Here is a 17,797-nt window from a genome sequence, read left to right on the forward strand (position 1 = left end):
TAGTATTTTTAACAGTTTTAGCTCAAAAGGAAAGAAAAAAATTGATTAAAAAAAAAAAAGCAACACTTGAATTAGGCCTTTGTATTCAAGAGGCAGGCAGGAATACCCACAGTGTGTAACTTGTTTAGCTAGAACTGCTCATTCACTGGCCAAAAAGAGAGCGAGTCTGCCCTTAAAAAATACTGCTCGTCCTGTGAGGTTAACGTGTTCACCCAATAGGTCAAAGGTGCATGAAGAGCTTGGCTGAGATGATCTGTTTTCTACCAGGGCAAGAATCACAGAAATGACTGGATTTACTTTTGAACTTGCGCGGCTAGGATCCTGCTGTGCTATTCAGCATTTGGGCTATCAAACTCAATGGGCTAATCAAATACAATTCTCAGGCCCATAAGCATTGTTCTAAAGTATTCATTATTAAACGATATGCTGTGAGAACAATGGACGTTTATTTTATTAGGCTGTGGCCTGGGGGAAGGCGGTCGGGGGGGGGGGGGGGGGGGGGTGCCTCAAGACAGCCCACCATGTGTCACTAATTCTTAAAGATTTTCCCTCTAGTCATGAATTCCCTCAATGGGACTTGGGGTGGGGGGTGTCGCAAAATAAAACCAGCCTCCACTCACCCTCTAGCCCTCAGGGGAAACTGAATCAAATCTATATTTGAGGTACCATCCCTTAAAAAATCCCATCAGCATCTAATGGGCTTAATTCATCCACAGGAAAATTAATTTCTTAAAATTCTATATTTCCCTGCTCTGGTTCTCAGTTTAAAAGGGCAGGTAAAATGAAAACTTAACAAGATTTATTTTTTTTTTGGTTCCTTAAAAATTGAACTTTGATTTTAATCTATAAGTCCAAATACATTTAATAATAGCAACCCTCTGTTCAATCTTCTGAATGTATTAAAAAAAATTCCATTTGAAGTAGTGAGTCACAGGTAAATCTTAGACTATCATCAATGAAATGAAGAAATGGGACAGAGAAGTGGTGGAGAAAGAATATGGGGGCACTCCCTCCAGCTGGGATGACAGGTTTTGTAGGAGAAAGTATATTCATGTCTTAAACCCCCAAAATGTGAAACATCCGCTGTGTGGACATTTCAACAAATATGTTTGCCAAATATGAGACAGACTCACTCTCCACTGTGGATCTGGAAATTTCAAGAAAAACTACCACCACCACCAAAAAAAAAGATCAGACAGTTTGTTTTAAGCCAAGTCTGCCTCCAGGAGAATGTGTTGTGTTCACTTGTTCTTACTATTTTTGTTGTTATGAAAACCAGAAATGAGTTCAGCTTGCACCCCAGGTGGGAAGTTAGAGAAGGGGGGAACCTGTGTAAGTTGAAGTTTGTCACAGTAGGCAGAACAGTCGCTTTGCAGCCCAGGCCCATCTCAGGGTGCACTGCTTCACAGCTACACTGTAAAGTGTTAAAAATCCTCCCACCCACCCCCGAATATATATATATGTATATTAAAAAAAATCCCCTGTCCATCTCTCAGTACACAAAAGGACCTCATCACACTGCAAAAATAGCAGTACCCACTTTGGTCAATTAAAACAAACAAACAAAAAAAAAAGCATACATTATTTTTTTTTAAATCTGTGTACTTACCTAGAATAACCAATACAGCTAAAAGCACTACCTACATAGGCAAAACTTGGTATTGCATAATTCGTATAAATTTGAAACCCCTCCCCCCCAAATATTAATTGGAAGATGAAAAACATGAAAGGTTAATAGAAAAAACACCAAAATACTGAAAATATTGCTGGTCGATTACAATTTTTAAGCGGCAACTATACACAGCCATGATATGCTTTATAAATGTGAGATAAAGGTATAACTGTCTAAAAAATCCATGATGTCACACATTTTTCTTCGTCTGGAGTACAAAATATTTTGTCATAAAAATGGTAAAGATTTAAAATGATAATAAATGCAGCAAAACAAGTGTAGTGATGTCACCTTTTGTGGGTTTTTTTTTTTGTTTTTTGTTTTTTAGTTTTTTAGATTTCAAGGCAAGGCACGTCATGTGGACATTATATCTTCGTGCAAATTAGGATTACTGGAAAGAGTATTTTTAATTAAAATTTTAAGAGACATAGAGGCAAAATGTGTCTGCCCATGCACACTACAGATCTGTCAATACAAGAAATTTGTTGAACAAGGCTAATATCTGAAAGCACCATGCAAGTTTTCAGCACCCTGATGACAAGTGTTTTCTCAAGAGTGCGTTTTTATATCCTACACCCTGGCGGTCCCAGTTTGTAAACTGTAAGCTTTACCCTTGTGTCATGGATTTGCCTGCCTCTTTGTCTCTATAATGCAGATTTTATAGAACCTTTTGTACACCCTATGGGTTCTTGATGCAACCAGTAATTTTAAATAAATAAATTCTACCTCCGAGGAGGCTGCAGCTAAACCAACATAAGTGCTGTGTTTTCATTAAATTTTTTTTCTCAAGCACATGATTTGTCTTGATTTAATGCCTTTTTAATGCCCTCAAAAACTGAGGGGAAAATAAATTCGTTCAAAATTATTTTAAATTCTTTTTAATCCCCTCAATTTAGAGTCCAAGGGCTGAAGGACTTATAATCATGATTCCCCTTTAGATATAAATTTATAAATTGCACTTGCCTCTGTTAAGTGTTTCTTTTGTGGGGAAAATATTATATTAATTTTTACTGTTGCATGCAGAGATAACACTTCACCTACATAGAGGCATTTCTTCCATAGAGCCTTTGTGTTCAAACTGTTTTTTTTTTCCTTTTTTCTTTTTTTCCTTTTTTTTTCTTTTTTTTTTTTCTTTTTTAAGATTTCAAACTGGGTTACACACTGGAAAAGGCTGGGTTAAGGGCCAAAATTTAATAAATCTGTACTGATAACTAAAGGCTACAGAGATTTTATATATTTTTTTTTAACTTTTAGAAATCAGAGTGCTTATAAAATGGCTGGCTCATGGCTCTGTCACCCAGCACCTCTGATGCCGCCTCCTAGCCTTCGTTGGTGAGATAACCAGGAATAGTGATTCCATGCGTAAACAACAAGAATACTAAACCAATAAAACTAGCTTATCATGCAAATATTAAGGCATCTAGAAAGTCAGTTAAAATATATTGTCATAGAGACAGAACATCTATTTCCCAGCGGACTTCATGGAACAAAGGCTACGTTGCAGGGGCTGCGATCTACCATCAGTGAAATATCATCGACCCTTTTTATGTCTTTACAGTTTCAACCTTAAGGGAATTACTGATTGTAAGTGCTGCAATTGCTGGTCTATTATCTTCTTTCTTCAGTTTCTTTCCTTTCTCCCTTTTTGTTTGTTTTGTTTTGTTTTGTCCAGTCTTCCTCTTTTCCTTTTTTTTTTTTTAAATTTCTGAAACTATTGTTGTATTTCATTTTCCCTCAGTTGCTCGTTTCTGCTTGAAGGAAAGGTTCTCCGATTATGTTCAAACCGTAATTTTGGACATTTGCCGGTAGGATGGGTGTCCTATTTGATACTTGGAAAGGAACCAAGCTAGCCCAGGTACCAGGACTGTGGACAGGAGAGGGGCAGGAGGGAGGGAAGAGAAAAAGAAAAAATACAATGTTAAAATCTACAATATTAGAAATATAAATTCCATAGGCATCAAATTACTACTATCACTTTTTTCAAAGTTACAGTTTAATGAGATAAATATGCTAAATTATAAATATTATACGTATACACATACAATACATGGTTTATTTCTTTCATGGAAAGTAAGACTAATTGTGAGGGAGAGAAACTTCAAGGAGGGCTCATACACAATTGTTGAACTCTAACTGGTCAACTCTGATATTCTTCCTAAAATATTTGATCTACTTCGATGCAAATACAATATGATTTTCTTTTGATCCAACAAAAAAAACAAGAAAAGAAAAAGAAAGCAGCAAATCTACAATGGCACCAATATAGTTTGCCAGTTATATTCTGATTTTGTTTTGCCTTTAATTCACAAGCAATTGAGTGATAAGATGGGTTTCAATTTTTTACCTGCCTATCGGTTGAATAAAATTGAAAGGTGTAATGAAAGATATTTCTTTTCCCTCATAATAAGAAAAAAACACATTTTTCAGGAAGGCCAGTGCATAATATGTAATTTGAAAGGCTGACACCAGAAGCCTGGGCATTCCCTGTCACTCGCCATCAGTAACGCTACACATCTGAGCTGCTCTGAGTTTGGGGAGTCTGGACGGGGTGAGTGGGAGCAGGGCTAGAGGGAGTAAGCAGATGAGATGGTTGCTTATACAAATAAATAAATTAAGTATGATTCAACCAGCTCTAATTTCACCTATGTTGGATTTGGTGCTGTTTAAAAAAAAAAAAAGTTTGGAAAACACTCCTCTAATTGTTACTGGTATAATCTCTCATTAAACAAGTACTATATGGAGAAAAATAACACCAGATCTTCGTAACACAAAACAACCCCGCACCATACATTTTTGGGTACACCGAATTGGATGTACTGTTTGTTTCAACACTCAACTCGGAATGAACGTCAGCTACGTAACAGCTGCATAAATAATCATGAACGAGAAAACATCAAACTGACCATTCCATACCCAGTTGAGTCATGGCCTGGCATGGAGACATAATTTCAATGTTTTAAATTTACTTTCCTATCCTTTTCTTTCCTTTTGGAACCATGAGGTGAGATGCATAGTATTATTGTAGCTATCAATCTAGACACCCTTATTTTTTCATATTTGAATTCCAAAGGTACAAAAATCTTTAGGGGCTATTAATTTGAAGGAACAATTTTTTCCAAAAAAAGAAAAAGAAACAAATAAAAAAGAGCTTGAATTTAAAAAAAAAAAAAAAGAACTTGATATCTAACTTTTTTTACTCTGGTAATCATTCTATACAAAATGTGGCTTATTGCTACATGTCTTGGTTCATATTTTTGAGTTAATATTTCAACAGAAAAAATTCCCAAAGACCTTCTATGCTCAAGCGATTTTATGATTAGACCACAAGCTCCCTGATAGCAAAGTCCATCTCTCTCTTTGCCCTCCCTCTAATATAGCACATGGTAGATGGTCAATCAGTTTTTGGATAAACAGACAAATCAGTTATGTGTTTCAAATCATACCCAACTATATATTTTTTAAGTGTTGCTCATGATCACATATTTTCACAAATACATTATGCTTTGGCACCTGACAAAAACAAAATAGGCATCTCTGAACTTAAAACTAGAGACGTCTAGTATTAACAAAAATTAATTATGTAGGAATAGCCACAAACTAAAAAGATAGTTTTAGTTTACATCCTATTATCTGATGCAAAATCCTAATTCTAAAGAATAAGAAGAGTTGTTATTGAAACCTTTTCTAAGACTTGTTTTCACATTTTTTTCTCTTCCCACACATCTTCAACAATATTTCTGTGCTTTGCACCATTGATCGGGAAGAATGCTAGATGACGTATCACGACGCATCATTTCCCTTCACCTGTATTTCCACTGCATTTTGTACACAGTCCTGTTACAGCATTTATTACTTCATATCATGATTATCTTACTCACCGAAAGGTGAGCTCTGTAAAGAAAATGATCTTGTCTTTTCAATCCTTATAGAGTCTGGACATACCTGATGCTAATTATTTCTTAACAAATAAAATAAATTAAAAAAATGGATACCCATTATTTTTAACCTGAAATAGGAAGCATGTATGAAAAATAAGAAGACTAGCTCAACTTGATAATCTTTGACAGTAAAAGACACCGTAACAATAAGCAACTTGCTTCACAAAAACCAACAAAGGTCCCAAATTAAATGGGTTCTAGAAAGTCATTTAGAGATTGAATATTTTAGGAAAATAAAGTATATTTTAATGACTGAAAATAGATGTGACTCCTTAAAAGGGGAAGTCTACTGACCAATGGCAGAAAAGATAAGAATTCAGGGTTTATTTTGCAATAGCTTCCTTATTCCGTTCTTTAGAAGAGACATATTATTACTCTTTGGAAAAGGCTCAATAAAAATAAATTGATGCTAGTGACTAACAGGACTCTTGCTGCAGAATATCTAACAAATTCAATTTAGATGTTTATTTAAACCTTTCAAACCTCCCATCCTACATTATGACCATGTCAAAATTGCAGTGTGCAGTGTATTTGTCAATACTGTTTATGAAGCTTTGGGGGGAAATAAATCTCAAACATTAACACTATGCAGACCCCATATATGAGTTTTACAAGTCTCTTATTGCCAATTTGCAGGTTAAGTTCAGAACTATAAAGCACAGACATTTTTTAGAGCTTTTCTTTGGTAATATCACTGAAAAAAATCTGGTAAAACTAATTCAAAGATTATGATAATGTAAAGAAAAATGTTTAATCAAACAAATTAACCTAGATCTCTTAATTTCAAAAAGACAATGCCTCAAATTGCACAATTATTCAGGTAAAAATGTAACAGTGCTTTTTACACATCTAACTCTCTCTATATAAATCAATGCCATCACCAGTATGGATAAAATAAACACACATATTCACATTTATTTCTATATACAAACTAGTTATATGTAAAATGCTTAATATTTTTACTTCATAATGGACTGAGAATTATGTGGATAATCTTATGCTCAATCCAATAATCTGTGCCTCTATTAAGAGACATGAGAGTACAAGTGAAAGATTTCAAAATGTTCTGGGTCAAATTAAGCTACTTCAGCAATATATCCTCAAGCATGTATTTACTTTGTTTTCATTACATTTTCCATTGCCAAATCACCTTTTTTTTTAGACAAACAGAAGATAAGCATGACTGAAAGGTGAAAGCACATCTTTAGAAAATATGCACAGGCCATACCATTTAAAAAAAGGAAAAAATATATGTATGTTGTAAAAACTCAGGCACAAAAAAAAATCATAAAAGATTTTGACAGTATCAACACAAAGCAAAATTCACCCTAATGACTTCTAATCTATGTATTTAATGAGTTATTTAATTATAAGCAAAATAAATAAATGTTAGATCAAAATTCTAAAAAAATGAAATGACTGATATCATGGATAATATTTTCACATTATTCTGACCCAATGTATGATGTGGCTGCCCCCAAAAACGAAGAAGGAAACAACCAACTTATTTTGACTTAAAGATGCATAAATGGTAGGTGATGGTCCCGCTTCATTTTATACACTCAGACTACCTCTGAAGCACTGTGTTTCTTTGAGGTATCCCTCTTCAAAAGAAACAAACTCTATGGCATTCCTTCGGTGAAGAAACTCACCAAATAATGTCATTTGAGGAACAGCTAAAGGGAGACAGGGTAGATATGACAGTTGAGTTGGAAAGAAATGTAGACTTCTGCATGGTTCAGGTGGACAGAACTGGCACAAAGGGAGAAATTTCCAGAAGATAACCATGCCAAGGGCCTAGTATGGGCAGGGTACCATCTTCAGTGTTTTACATATGCTATGTCACTTAATTCTCTCAATGAACTCTTGAAATTGCCATCATTATCCCCATTTCAGAGATGAGAACATTGAGACAAAGAGGTTAAGTAACTTGCCTAAAGTTGCCCACCTAGACCTCAGATATGAATCAGTTCTGTCTGATTCCCATGGCCATTTAACTATATTATACTGCTTCCCGAGGAAATCAGACACTGACCCAACATTAGAAAGAACTTTTCAACAGAGTTTTCTGAAGGCAAAATGAATTTGCTTCAGGGGATGGTGAATTTCTCATGCCCACCCTCACCACACACACACACACACACACAGCTGACTCATAACCTAGCTAATGTTGCAGCAGACTTGTGCACAGAATATGTGGTTGGTCTGGGTGATCTGAAATTCAGTATATCTGTCTCCTCTGAAAAGAAATCTAGTTGAAGTTCTAGTAGAGTGACCCTATGGTGAGGATTAAGGAGGAAGAAGATACCTACCTCTTCCTTTTAAAAATGATACGCTATTTATATATTTCTTATCCTGGATAAAATAGTTGGTCTTCATATCTATAAGGAGTAAATAGACTCTATACCTTTCAATGAAAGAAAGAGAGAAAATTGCTCTGGGCAAGTCAACACTCTATGGTTGTGCTTTTAAAAATTATGCACCCTGTGACTTTGTCTTCCAGGCCAAAAGGGATTGGGCCCTTAGCTTTTCACTCAGTAACAACCCAAGAACCATGGGTTGCCAAATAAACATATATGGAGCCATAAGTTGAGTAAGGAACCAAACAAATCTAAGGCTTCACTTCAACCATTAGTCTTTGGCAATAAAAACAATAAGAGCTATTTCAAGAATGGCAAAATTCATTTATTACTAGTCTGTGTTTATTGGATAATGGGTTGGGCAACCCATTTGTCAAACATTTTATAAAATATCCAAGTATCCAGTATACTAATACTTTTCATGGAAAGTAATAATATTGCCCATTCAGATTTTACATACTGATTTAATCATAAGACTACCACATCTACTTCAAAGATAATAAGTACTCTTTCAAGAAGCTTAAAAAAATATTATAGGAATGAAGCACAAAGAACTGCATATATTCATACATACATCAACTCTACCAGTGGCCACATTACTTACAGATAGCAACAAAAATAAGCGACGGCCCACAAAGCATGAAAAATAAATAAAATAAATACCTTAATTTAAAAGAAAAATTTGCCTTTAATTCCTTTGCACTTGTTTCAAATATCCCCAAGAAGGAAAGATTTTACTTCCTTGGCTAAACACTCCTAATTTTATTGCTACAATATTAACACACAGGTATTAGTATCTCTCCCAAAGTGCACAATAAACAATTTTCCCTATTAGTAGCTAAAATCTGCCTGGAAACAACAATCAAAGGCAGGTTAATTAAGCATTAAGTTAGAAACCACACTGTCATATTGTATATGTGCATTTGGACTGGGTGCTTACTTCAATGTAACACAACGGCCGCAGACTGTGTCATGTGAGAAAATGCTCACTCAGACCAGCGGAAGGAATATATGAGTAGTATTTAAGTACCCATATATTTAAGAATTATTATATATATGATTATATGTTACAAATATATTTAAGAATTCATTAATGTATTAGAACAAAGAAGATGGTACTTAATAATACTAGTTGTTAGCACTTAACATAGTGTGTGTTAAGTAACAGTGCCACGCACTGTTCTATATGCTTGACCTACTTTAATGCTTTCAATCCTCATAACGAACCTATGAGAAAAGTACCATTATTATTCTGATTTTACAGATGAGGAAACTGAAGCCAGGAAGTTAAGTGTCTTGCCCAACTCATATTGCCATTCAGTTGTAGAAGCCGGGATTTGAACTTGAGCAGTGTGGTTCTAGGATCTACATTCTTATCCACTACACTGGACCTCATCTCCCTCTTTTGTGAAACATTCTTTACTTTTATCACTGGACAAGAATTTATATTATTCCTGAATTACATAAGAGATTCTGTGAGTTAAGGTCCATATTGCTTAGACATACTGAAATTCCCAAAAAAGTATAACTCTTGAGTCCAAACTTCACTGCAAATAACTGTCTTTTATTTATCCAATTTCAGATTCTTTTCAGCTGAACGCAATAGCTGCCTTTGTTTATATACGTACAAATGTGGCTGTATGTCAATAATTTGCTTGTTGAGTTCCACTTCAGATGAGACTAGTCCAGAAGTGAAATATACAAAGTGTGTTACACAGGTCTTGGCTTCCTTCGATTTATTTTCCCCATTTTTAAGGATCATAATTGCCATCTGAATGATCCTATTTGCATGCAAGATGATTTCTAATGATTATTACTATTTGTAATAATCTGTATCAGAAAGCTCCCTGGCCAGTTCTTACCTGAACCGCAAAGTACTCTTGTGGGCTCTCTGGGAAGCACCAAACATCATAAACTGCAGGTGGCTCATGGAATTATTCTAACTACAAGCAATAGCACTTCACAATAATGAAAGAGAAACGTATTTGTTTCTTAACTAAGTAGGTAAATAGCCTTCTTTATTGCTACTCCCTGGGGACCAACGGTTTTGAAAATAAGATATCAAAACGGTAGGCCATCAAAGCTCATTAATTTATATTCAATTGTTTCAGATGTGTTTAGTTATTGGGGCATGCTGGGTTGAATGTTAACTTTACCATGTGTGAGTAGCAGTATTTTCTAAGTAAAATAATAGCATATGCCAGTGAAATATTGTATCTAATGAAGAGCACAGAGCAAGAAGAACCCTTGTGTAAGGGACCACTGCAGCTAAACATTACTATGTTCATTACAACTACTGTACTCTTAGTAAACAGCTCTTACAAAACCCTAGACTTTTCAACAACGCAATCTATATACTTAAAAGTAATAAAAACTTATTTCCTAGAATGTTTACTTTAGACATCAGAAAAATACTCTTCCCCTGAATGGGCCAAATTAAGAAGATTTTAAAAAAATTATGTTTGATATTTCTCATGTTTTCGAACTGAAAATGAAAGAGAATTATTACGAACATGACTAATTGTAAATAAATTGCAGTACACACAGGCATACATATGCAACAACTTATGTAGCTGTGGGAGGTTTTAGCTAATTAAAAAATATAGAATTATCAGGCTTCAAGTAGTTATTTGATCTCCTCCCATAGACTGTACCGCAGTGGCAGCGGAGAAGCCCACGTGTGGATTTCCATCCTCCTTCTCTAGTCTGTATTTGTCTCTATCCCTGGGCTCCTTTTCAATGCTATTGTTACAAGTGCTCTCCTTATTAGCATTTGATGTGAGTGTTCAACAGCAGACAAAATTCTCCACAAAAATAGTGCTTCCAAATAGTGCCTTTCACTAGAGAAAATCACCCAAGGCATACTAAATTAAATGGAAAAGTAAGTTTTATGTGAAAGCAAAAAGCAATTCTTTCCCAAATGATTTTCATCTAAAGGCAAAAATCAGTGTTATTTGTACAATTTCACCTCTAAATGACAGAACTTCAGAATTCCAAAGCATAAAATCACAAATGATTAAGGAACTGAACACGTTCTTATCTTATGCCTGCTACTCTGCTCGCATGTGCAAAAAAACCTTCCTTCACACAAAACAAAAATTAACAAAGGAGAAAATAACTAACTTTCTACAATTTCTGAACATCCAAAATTTGTGTTTCAATTTCTTGAACTTAAATAGGCTTTTGTCTTTTTTCTTTTGTCATTCATTATGTTTGTTATTATATTTACTCATTCATATGCTTTGTTATCTAAGTAAACATGACTAAAAATTCACTAAACACTAATAGCACCAGCAAAAATGAGAATGAAAAAAGGTAAGTTAATACATGGTGCATAGGCTGCTGGTAGAGCTGATTTCTTAGGGACATAATACATATGTAAACATGGCACTTCACATAAAACATCTTCAAGTAATGTAGGTGTTTAATACACCTCTTTCATTGCAAAGAGTTAATCGGCAAGGTTTACATTTGGGAATTTTCTGAATCTCGCTCCTCCCTCTCCCGTAGTGCTGCCAAAAATCATCTGACAGGAAACGTAAGATTAAGTTTGTCCTACCTAAGCGAACAAAGACTGCTCTGAACAGGCCACCGGTTTATTGCAGAGCGGGAACTTTTCTAATCCTGCTGGAATCTGCAGTGCTGCTCAGAAAATATCACGGAAAAAGTTGTTTTCTTTCCTCTAACATCTTGTCTCTGGATCATCTCATTTTGGTCACACTGAAGATCCCGCTGCTTCTCCCATAAAGGTTAACTTAAAGCTCCAAACATAATCATGTGGAAAATGGACATTATTGATTCCTATGGCCCATTGTTCCCCTATCCTAAGTCCCTGAAGTTCAAGTTCAATCTGGAATTACATCATGTCTGGTTTCTCCTGGTTACCAGACGGCTTGAGACGTGACCACAGCTACAAAAAAAACAAACAGCCTTCTTCACGCTTCGGCTCCCCTATCGATTCAAACGTAAACTTTTTTTCTTTCTCTCAAGTATGCTTCAAGTATGGAGCATGGTTAATTTAGAGATTAAGTTCCAAATTAGATTATCTAATGGCATCTTAATGGATTGCTGACCCATTTCCTGTGGGATGGCAGCATGCAAGTCTGGCTGGAATACAATTAATTTCTTAGGAAGTGTTCTGAAGAGTTTCCTAGATAAAAAGGAAATGTTCTGTTGTGCAAATCTTTCTTTCTAAATGGAGAAAGTTGGGCAAAACTACAACAAATCTCAATGTATTTTTTAACAGCCAGATCACAGATATTGCGTGTGTGTGAACACCAAACAGCACATCAAGATCATTTTTAAGAAGGATAACATTTTCAGTTTTGATTTCATAACAGGTGCAAATAATTTTGATGAGACTAGAGTAATTCTTTTAAGTGGAATATTCAAATACAAAGAGCAACGCTAGTTAGCACCCCTGCCACCCAACAACAGTCATGTGCAACTTTGGCTTTTGCAATTCTCCTCCTTAAACCAAAGATTCTTCCATTCATCTCCCTTATCAGCATTTCTATCAGAGTCCCAGAGTGGTGCTAGGGGCCCAGAATGGTGTGTAAAAAGTCGAACATTTTGAGCACACTTTAGAGCTGACAGCTGAAAAGGAAATTCAGCACTCTGAGAATAAAGCTCCCCCCAGGAACTCCAGGAACAACCCAGCTGTTGTACTGTAGTTAGTGTCAAGATAACAAACTGAAAGCAGGAAATGCTAACCTAGTGAATTCGTAGGGATGGCCTAAGTGTAATGTTGAAATAAAAGTTAACTCTTAATACTGCCTAAGGACAGGACACTTACTGCCCTTATCACACAAGTGCCATGCTTACATGCATGTATGTGCACGCGCACATACATATACACACATGCACACACATATATACATGTGTTTACACACACACCCTATATGCATATATGCATATACACATATATTTACATACAAACATGGTTTGCAACCCAATATTGAAGATTAGTTTTGTTTAAAGGTTCATCCTTAAGTCACCGAGAATACATACCTTACAAAGAAAATTTTACGGACAAAGCAACGAAAATGGTAAATGGTTGAGGCCAGTGTTATGCAAATAGGGTCATGTGTATGAAGTGAATGTTGTTACTCCTTCCTTTCCCCCCTCCCTCTCCTGACCAACCAGATCCAAATAATCTTTACTGGCTGCTAAATTTCTCTTGGGAAATCAAGCAACTCTCTAGAATTGCAGTAATAAACGACAATTTCTTACAAAAACACGTGTAAAGTAACTACAGAATGAAGTATTCAACTCCTAGAAAGGAACTGCTAACACATGAACATGGAAAATAGCTGATAAAAGTCTCTTTGGTGCCATTCAATTATGGCATCAGCAGAAACACAAAAATCCTTCCAATTATTTCAGTAAAATCTTCATTTATTCATTATTTCAGAGGCTGAGCAAATGGTTTGTGTAAACATATCCTTCAGTAACACGCGCGTGTTTATTTTAGCCATCTGAAGGCTTCTTCTGTGTTTATATAAGCCATCAGACACATACAGCCACTCACTTGTGGCTTTGCCTTTTCTTGAAAGGGGTGAAGGGGGAGAAGAGGGAATGAAACAATAAATCCAGTTTCTCTTTTGCATAAAGCACTCCCTCCAATGTTTTAAAATAACCTATGTTTATATTATTCTTGGATTGTCCTTGGGCATTCTTTTTCATTCAATTATATTGCTCTTTCATATTTGATAGTAAGCTATGTTCTGGCTATAGTTTCAAGAAAGAAAGCCAGTTAGGGAGTTCACTGCTGTATTTGTTTATATCCACATAACTCACATATGCAACAATGTGATTTGTCCGCATCGGAGGACAAAGCACAGACACAACAGTACCCTTAATAGCAGCAGAAGCAACTCATCACCTATTACCCCCCTAAGAGCTGAGCCCCTCCTGACTCAAGCAGAAGCGAGCCCTTCCCCAACAGAGTTCACTCTGGGTTAACTGCAGTATCTGACCTTTGGGTTAAACAGAAAAAAATTCACATTTTCAAGGTGCAAGCAACTCCTTCACACACATACACACACACACACACACAAATGGCTCACAAAATTCTAAGGTCAAAACAACAAAACACCTTCAGGGTTGCAACCTAATAAGTCTGTGAAAACTTTCCAGAGGAGTCAGCTTGGTTGTTAAGGGAATGTTTATACATTGAAGAGGGGGAGGCAGGGAGGGAGGAGGAGGATAGAGGAAATCTTCCAGCTCTGATTATACTTGCACAGCTCCCTCGGTACTGGCATTTTCAGCCCCGAAAAACGAGCTGCGTTTGACTTGGAAACACCTCTCCAGGAAAAGGGAGCGACCATGGACCAGTGATTGTGGGAGGAAGGTAATGGCAACCAGCAACAATCAAAACAGAATCAAACAAAGCCAAACCCAAACCCCCTTTTTGTCCTTTTCTACTACCAAGTCTCCAGGGATTGCCTTTTGTTAAACACAAAAAGCAACAACCACAACAAAAAAAGAACCTGATATTTACTTTATTGCATTATGACAAAGGCAAATTATTTAATTCCCTGGTTGCAGAGATCTACCATTTCTCCTATATTTCTAATTTAGTCAGATAATTTTAAAGTTGCAGCAGTACGCTGAAGATTTTAGATGTCTCTGATCTGCCTTAAAAGTAGAGGTGTTACAGACATTTATGATTTCCTTTTTCAACATCCTTTCTAGAAAAAAAAATTAAGTTTCAAAAATAACCACAGGCACAAAATATCAACCAGGAATAAATCAGGAATATGTTGTGGCACAGACATGGCCTATTTGTGTGATCAAATATGGACCCTACTTGTGCCTATTTTTGAAAACTACAACAAAGCAAATCAAAGTGTTGTCTTATTTGAGTATATTTATTCTGATCTGTCTGATACTTGGATTTTAACAACTGTGAGCTTCCGTATCAGTCACACAGCATTTGGGACAGCCCACCACCGAGATTCAATAAATACCTGTTGAACGGATGTGAACGTGACGCCTGCGATTATCAATTATGTGCCTTCTGAATCACGAGAAAATGGGAAGAAACAAACTAAAAGCTACCTTTTTAAAGCTTTTTGAAGCATTAAGGCCATTCTATATATCATTATTTACTAATCAAGAAAAATTTTACTATTTTTGAGAGCAGGAAAAAAAAGAAATCTTAACTAAATGAATTCTGATTTTTTTCTGACTTATTATGACCTGAAACATTACACACCAATTTTTCACCAAGAAGGAGATTTGTAACATGAACGATGCTCTCCTAAGAACTGAGTTTAGTCATCATATTAATCCACTCCAATACATGTCTTCTGTGGTGATTCACTGTCCACTCACCTTTTCCGTTTTTGGGATATGAATTTTTGATTCAAAAAATTACTAGGAACTGTGTGCAGTTGTATTTTAATCTCCAATAATTTATACCCTTATTTGGCTTTAATGGACTTTAGAGGTGATATCCTATTTTAGACAGATTTGGAGGTTTCGATAGCTATAGCCACATTTAAAAACACTGAACACTTCACTAATTTGCAATTCTTGTAAACACAGTAAGATCTGCATGCAGACATGGGCCATTTTGCTAAGTGACAGAAAGAGCATAGACTATAAAGAAGTTATTTAATAAAATTAAATTCAAACATAGTGTTATCAAATCCAATTAAATTAATTAAAAAATACTTATTATGATTATTTAAATAAGACATTTTCAATGAATTTAATTAAGAATATTAATTTTTTAGACTATTTAAATAAGATGCTTTCATTGAGCTTGACTTCTTTTTTATAAGTATATATTTTTTCCAAATGGAGGAGTTATATAAGTTTCTTGGGGGAAAAAAAATCAAAACATGTAAAAATGTATACACTTTAAAGTGGATGTTATACCAATCTTTAAAAAGAGGCGAAGTCATATTATAATCATTTTAGGTAGTGAATGAATAAAAAGTCATCAAATTTTAAAAACTGAATCCAACTAATTTCCTTAGTTTTTACCTGAGTAAAAGCAGACATTTTATTAGTTAATTCGTTTAAACGCTACTCTTCAGCAGTTTCTCTCAAGCAATATGGAGACGGGCTGCCCATTTACAACTGATACGAAGATTCACTTTTAACATAAACACTTTCAGTAAAGAGAAAATTACAATCATAGCAGGGTTGGAAAATTATATTGGCTCTACTTTTGGTGAACTCCATATGAGATTACTTCACTCTCTTCTGTAAATTTTTATCTCTTATTACATATGATTATACCATGAATTTTAATTATTTAATTTGTCAATTTCACACAATTTGTTCTTTATTGACATAATACATAAGAAGCTGTCTTAGTACCGCTTACTTTCTAAAACATGAGACAATATCAAAACCAGTTTTGAGAATGAAGTTTTAGAATAATTTTCTCGGCCAACCAAATAAAGTCAGTTCTCAATGATTCACATCAATGTACAAACACAAGTTAAAACTTTATTTAAACCAAATTCCTTCTTTAGCTATTGATTCCAACAATCTTTCCACTCCAAAATTTGTGAGTGCTGCTAATAACAGTTAAATTGACTAATTTGACATTTTTCTGCTAGCTTTTCACCTCTGACAGGGGAATAAATGAATAATACAATGGCTTAAAGTTGGCAGTAGAGGAAAGAGCTGAAATGAGAAGACTCTATAATGTGAAAACCCAGTGCTTCATCCTCAAATAGCTAAAAAGATCTTCCCTAAAACAGCGATTTCCTTTTTCAGGTCCTAAAATCTAAGTGTCAAATCCCCTCCCCCCGCAAAAAAAAAAAAAAAATTATAAATTGCTTAAAACATTTGATAGCACTTAGAAATTCCAATGATCAATTAGCATATGCTATAGATCCAAATTAATTTGAAGTTGCATTTACATAAGAAATAAAGGAGGAGGGTAGGGAAAGAGGGATGGTATAGCCAGAACAACTAAATTTTTAACATATATTTTCTGTAAAGCTAGTTAAAAACAAACACTACAGCTCATGTAATTTTTAGGTGTAAGTGTAGGGTTGGAAATAATTAAAATGTTACCTTTGCCAAGTAATTCCCAATGTATCCTCACTGGTACTGGGGTATAAATGCCTGCCGTTTTGATTCATGGTCCAGTCACAAATCCTCAGCTGTCAATTGAAACCTAGCAGTCAGATATGGATCGAGCAGTACTACAGTTTTTAGTATTTAAATGAACACATGCAAACTAGTACTGTACATGGCATTAACCTTACTTTCCCAAGAGGCAACATAAAGGAAAAAAAAAAAAAAAAAAAAGCAAAAGAAAACCTTACGTTGAAAAGCAAAATTCCTAGACTCTTTTTTAGAAAAAGCTATTGCAATACACTTCTCTATTAATTAAAGCATACAAGAGAAATGAGTGCTTACAACATAACAATTAGCCATTATTAGGGTACCAATTGAGCTGAAATAAAAGCAAACGTTAATGTTCAATAGAGAGATATATTTTAGAAAGAAAATAAAAAAGCTTCTTTTACGCAACATACCAAATAATCTGCACTGAGTAAAATAATCCATAACTTTAAGCATGCAGTTTGCAAAACACAGAAGACATGCAGTTTAGAGGAGAAAGGCCCCACCTTATAAACAGTTTCCCTAACTTATGTTTAGAAGCATCAAGGTATTCAGCACTGATTTTGTTTTATAAAGTGGCATTTTTTAGAAAGAGTTGATAAGAATTTCTACTTTTATTTTAAATTCAGAGTAATGGCATTTAAAATACTTTACCACTTCTGAACAGAGTGAGGAATGCACTGAATACAAGCTGAAACAAATTCTTCCCAGATCTCCGAATCATCAGCTCT

The 17,797-nt window shown here is 35.1% G+C and overlaps 1 protein-coding gene across 2 annotated transcripts in view; it reads right to left on the reverse strand.

The window, feature by feature from the left end:
• Positions 1–1,400: 1,400 nt before the first annotated feature.
• NFIB (nuclear factor I B) overlaps positions 1,401–17,797 on the reverse strand; it is a 221,759-nt gene continuing 205,362 nt past the window's right edge. For both annotated transcript variants that reach the window (XM_058565805.1, XM_058565804.1), the window contains exons 11-12: positions 17,013–17,101; positions 1,401–3,536 (exon numbers count right to left, since the gene is read on the reverse strand). In XM_058565805.1, coding sequence (XP_058421788.1) covers positions 3,407–3,536; positions 17,013–17,101 — 219 coding nt within the window. In that variant the 3' untranslated portion in view covers positions 1,401–3,406. The remainder of the gene's footprint in view (positions 3,537–17,012; positions 17,102–17,797) is intronic.

This window comes from Diceros bicornis, chromosome 22 (assembly GCF_020826845.1).
Source record: "Diceros bicornis minor isolate mBicDic1 chromosome 22, mDicBic1.mat.cur, whole genome shotgun sequence".
Lineage (NCBI taxonomy): Eukaryota > Metazoa > Chordata > Mammalia > Perissodactyla > Rhinocerotidae > Diceros > Diceros bicornis.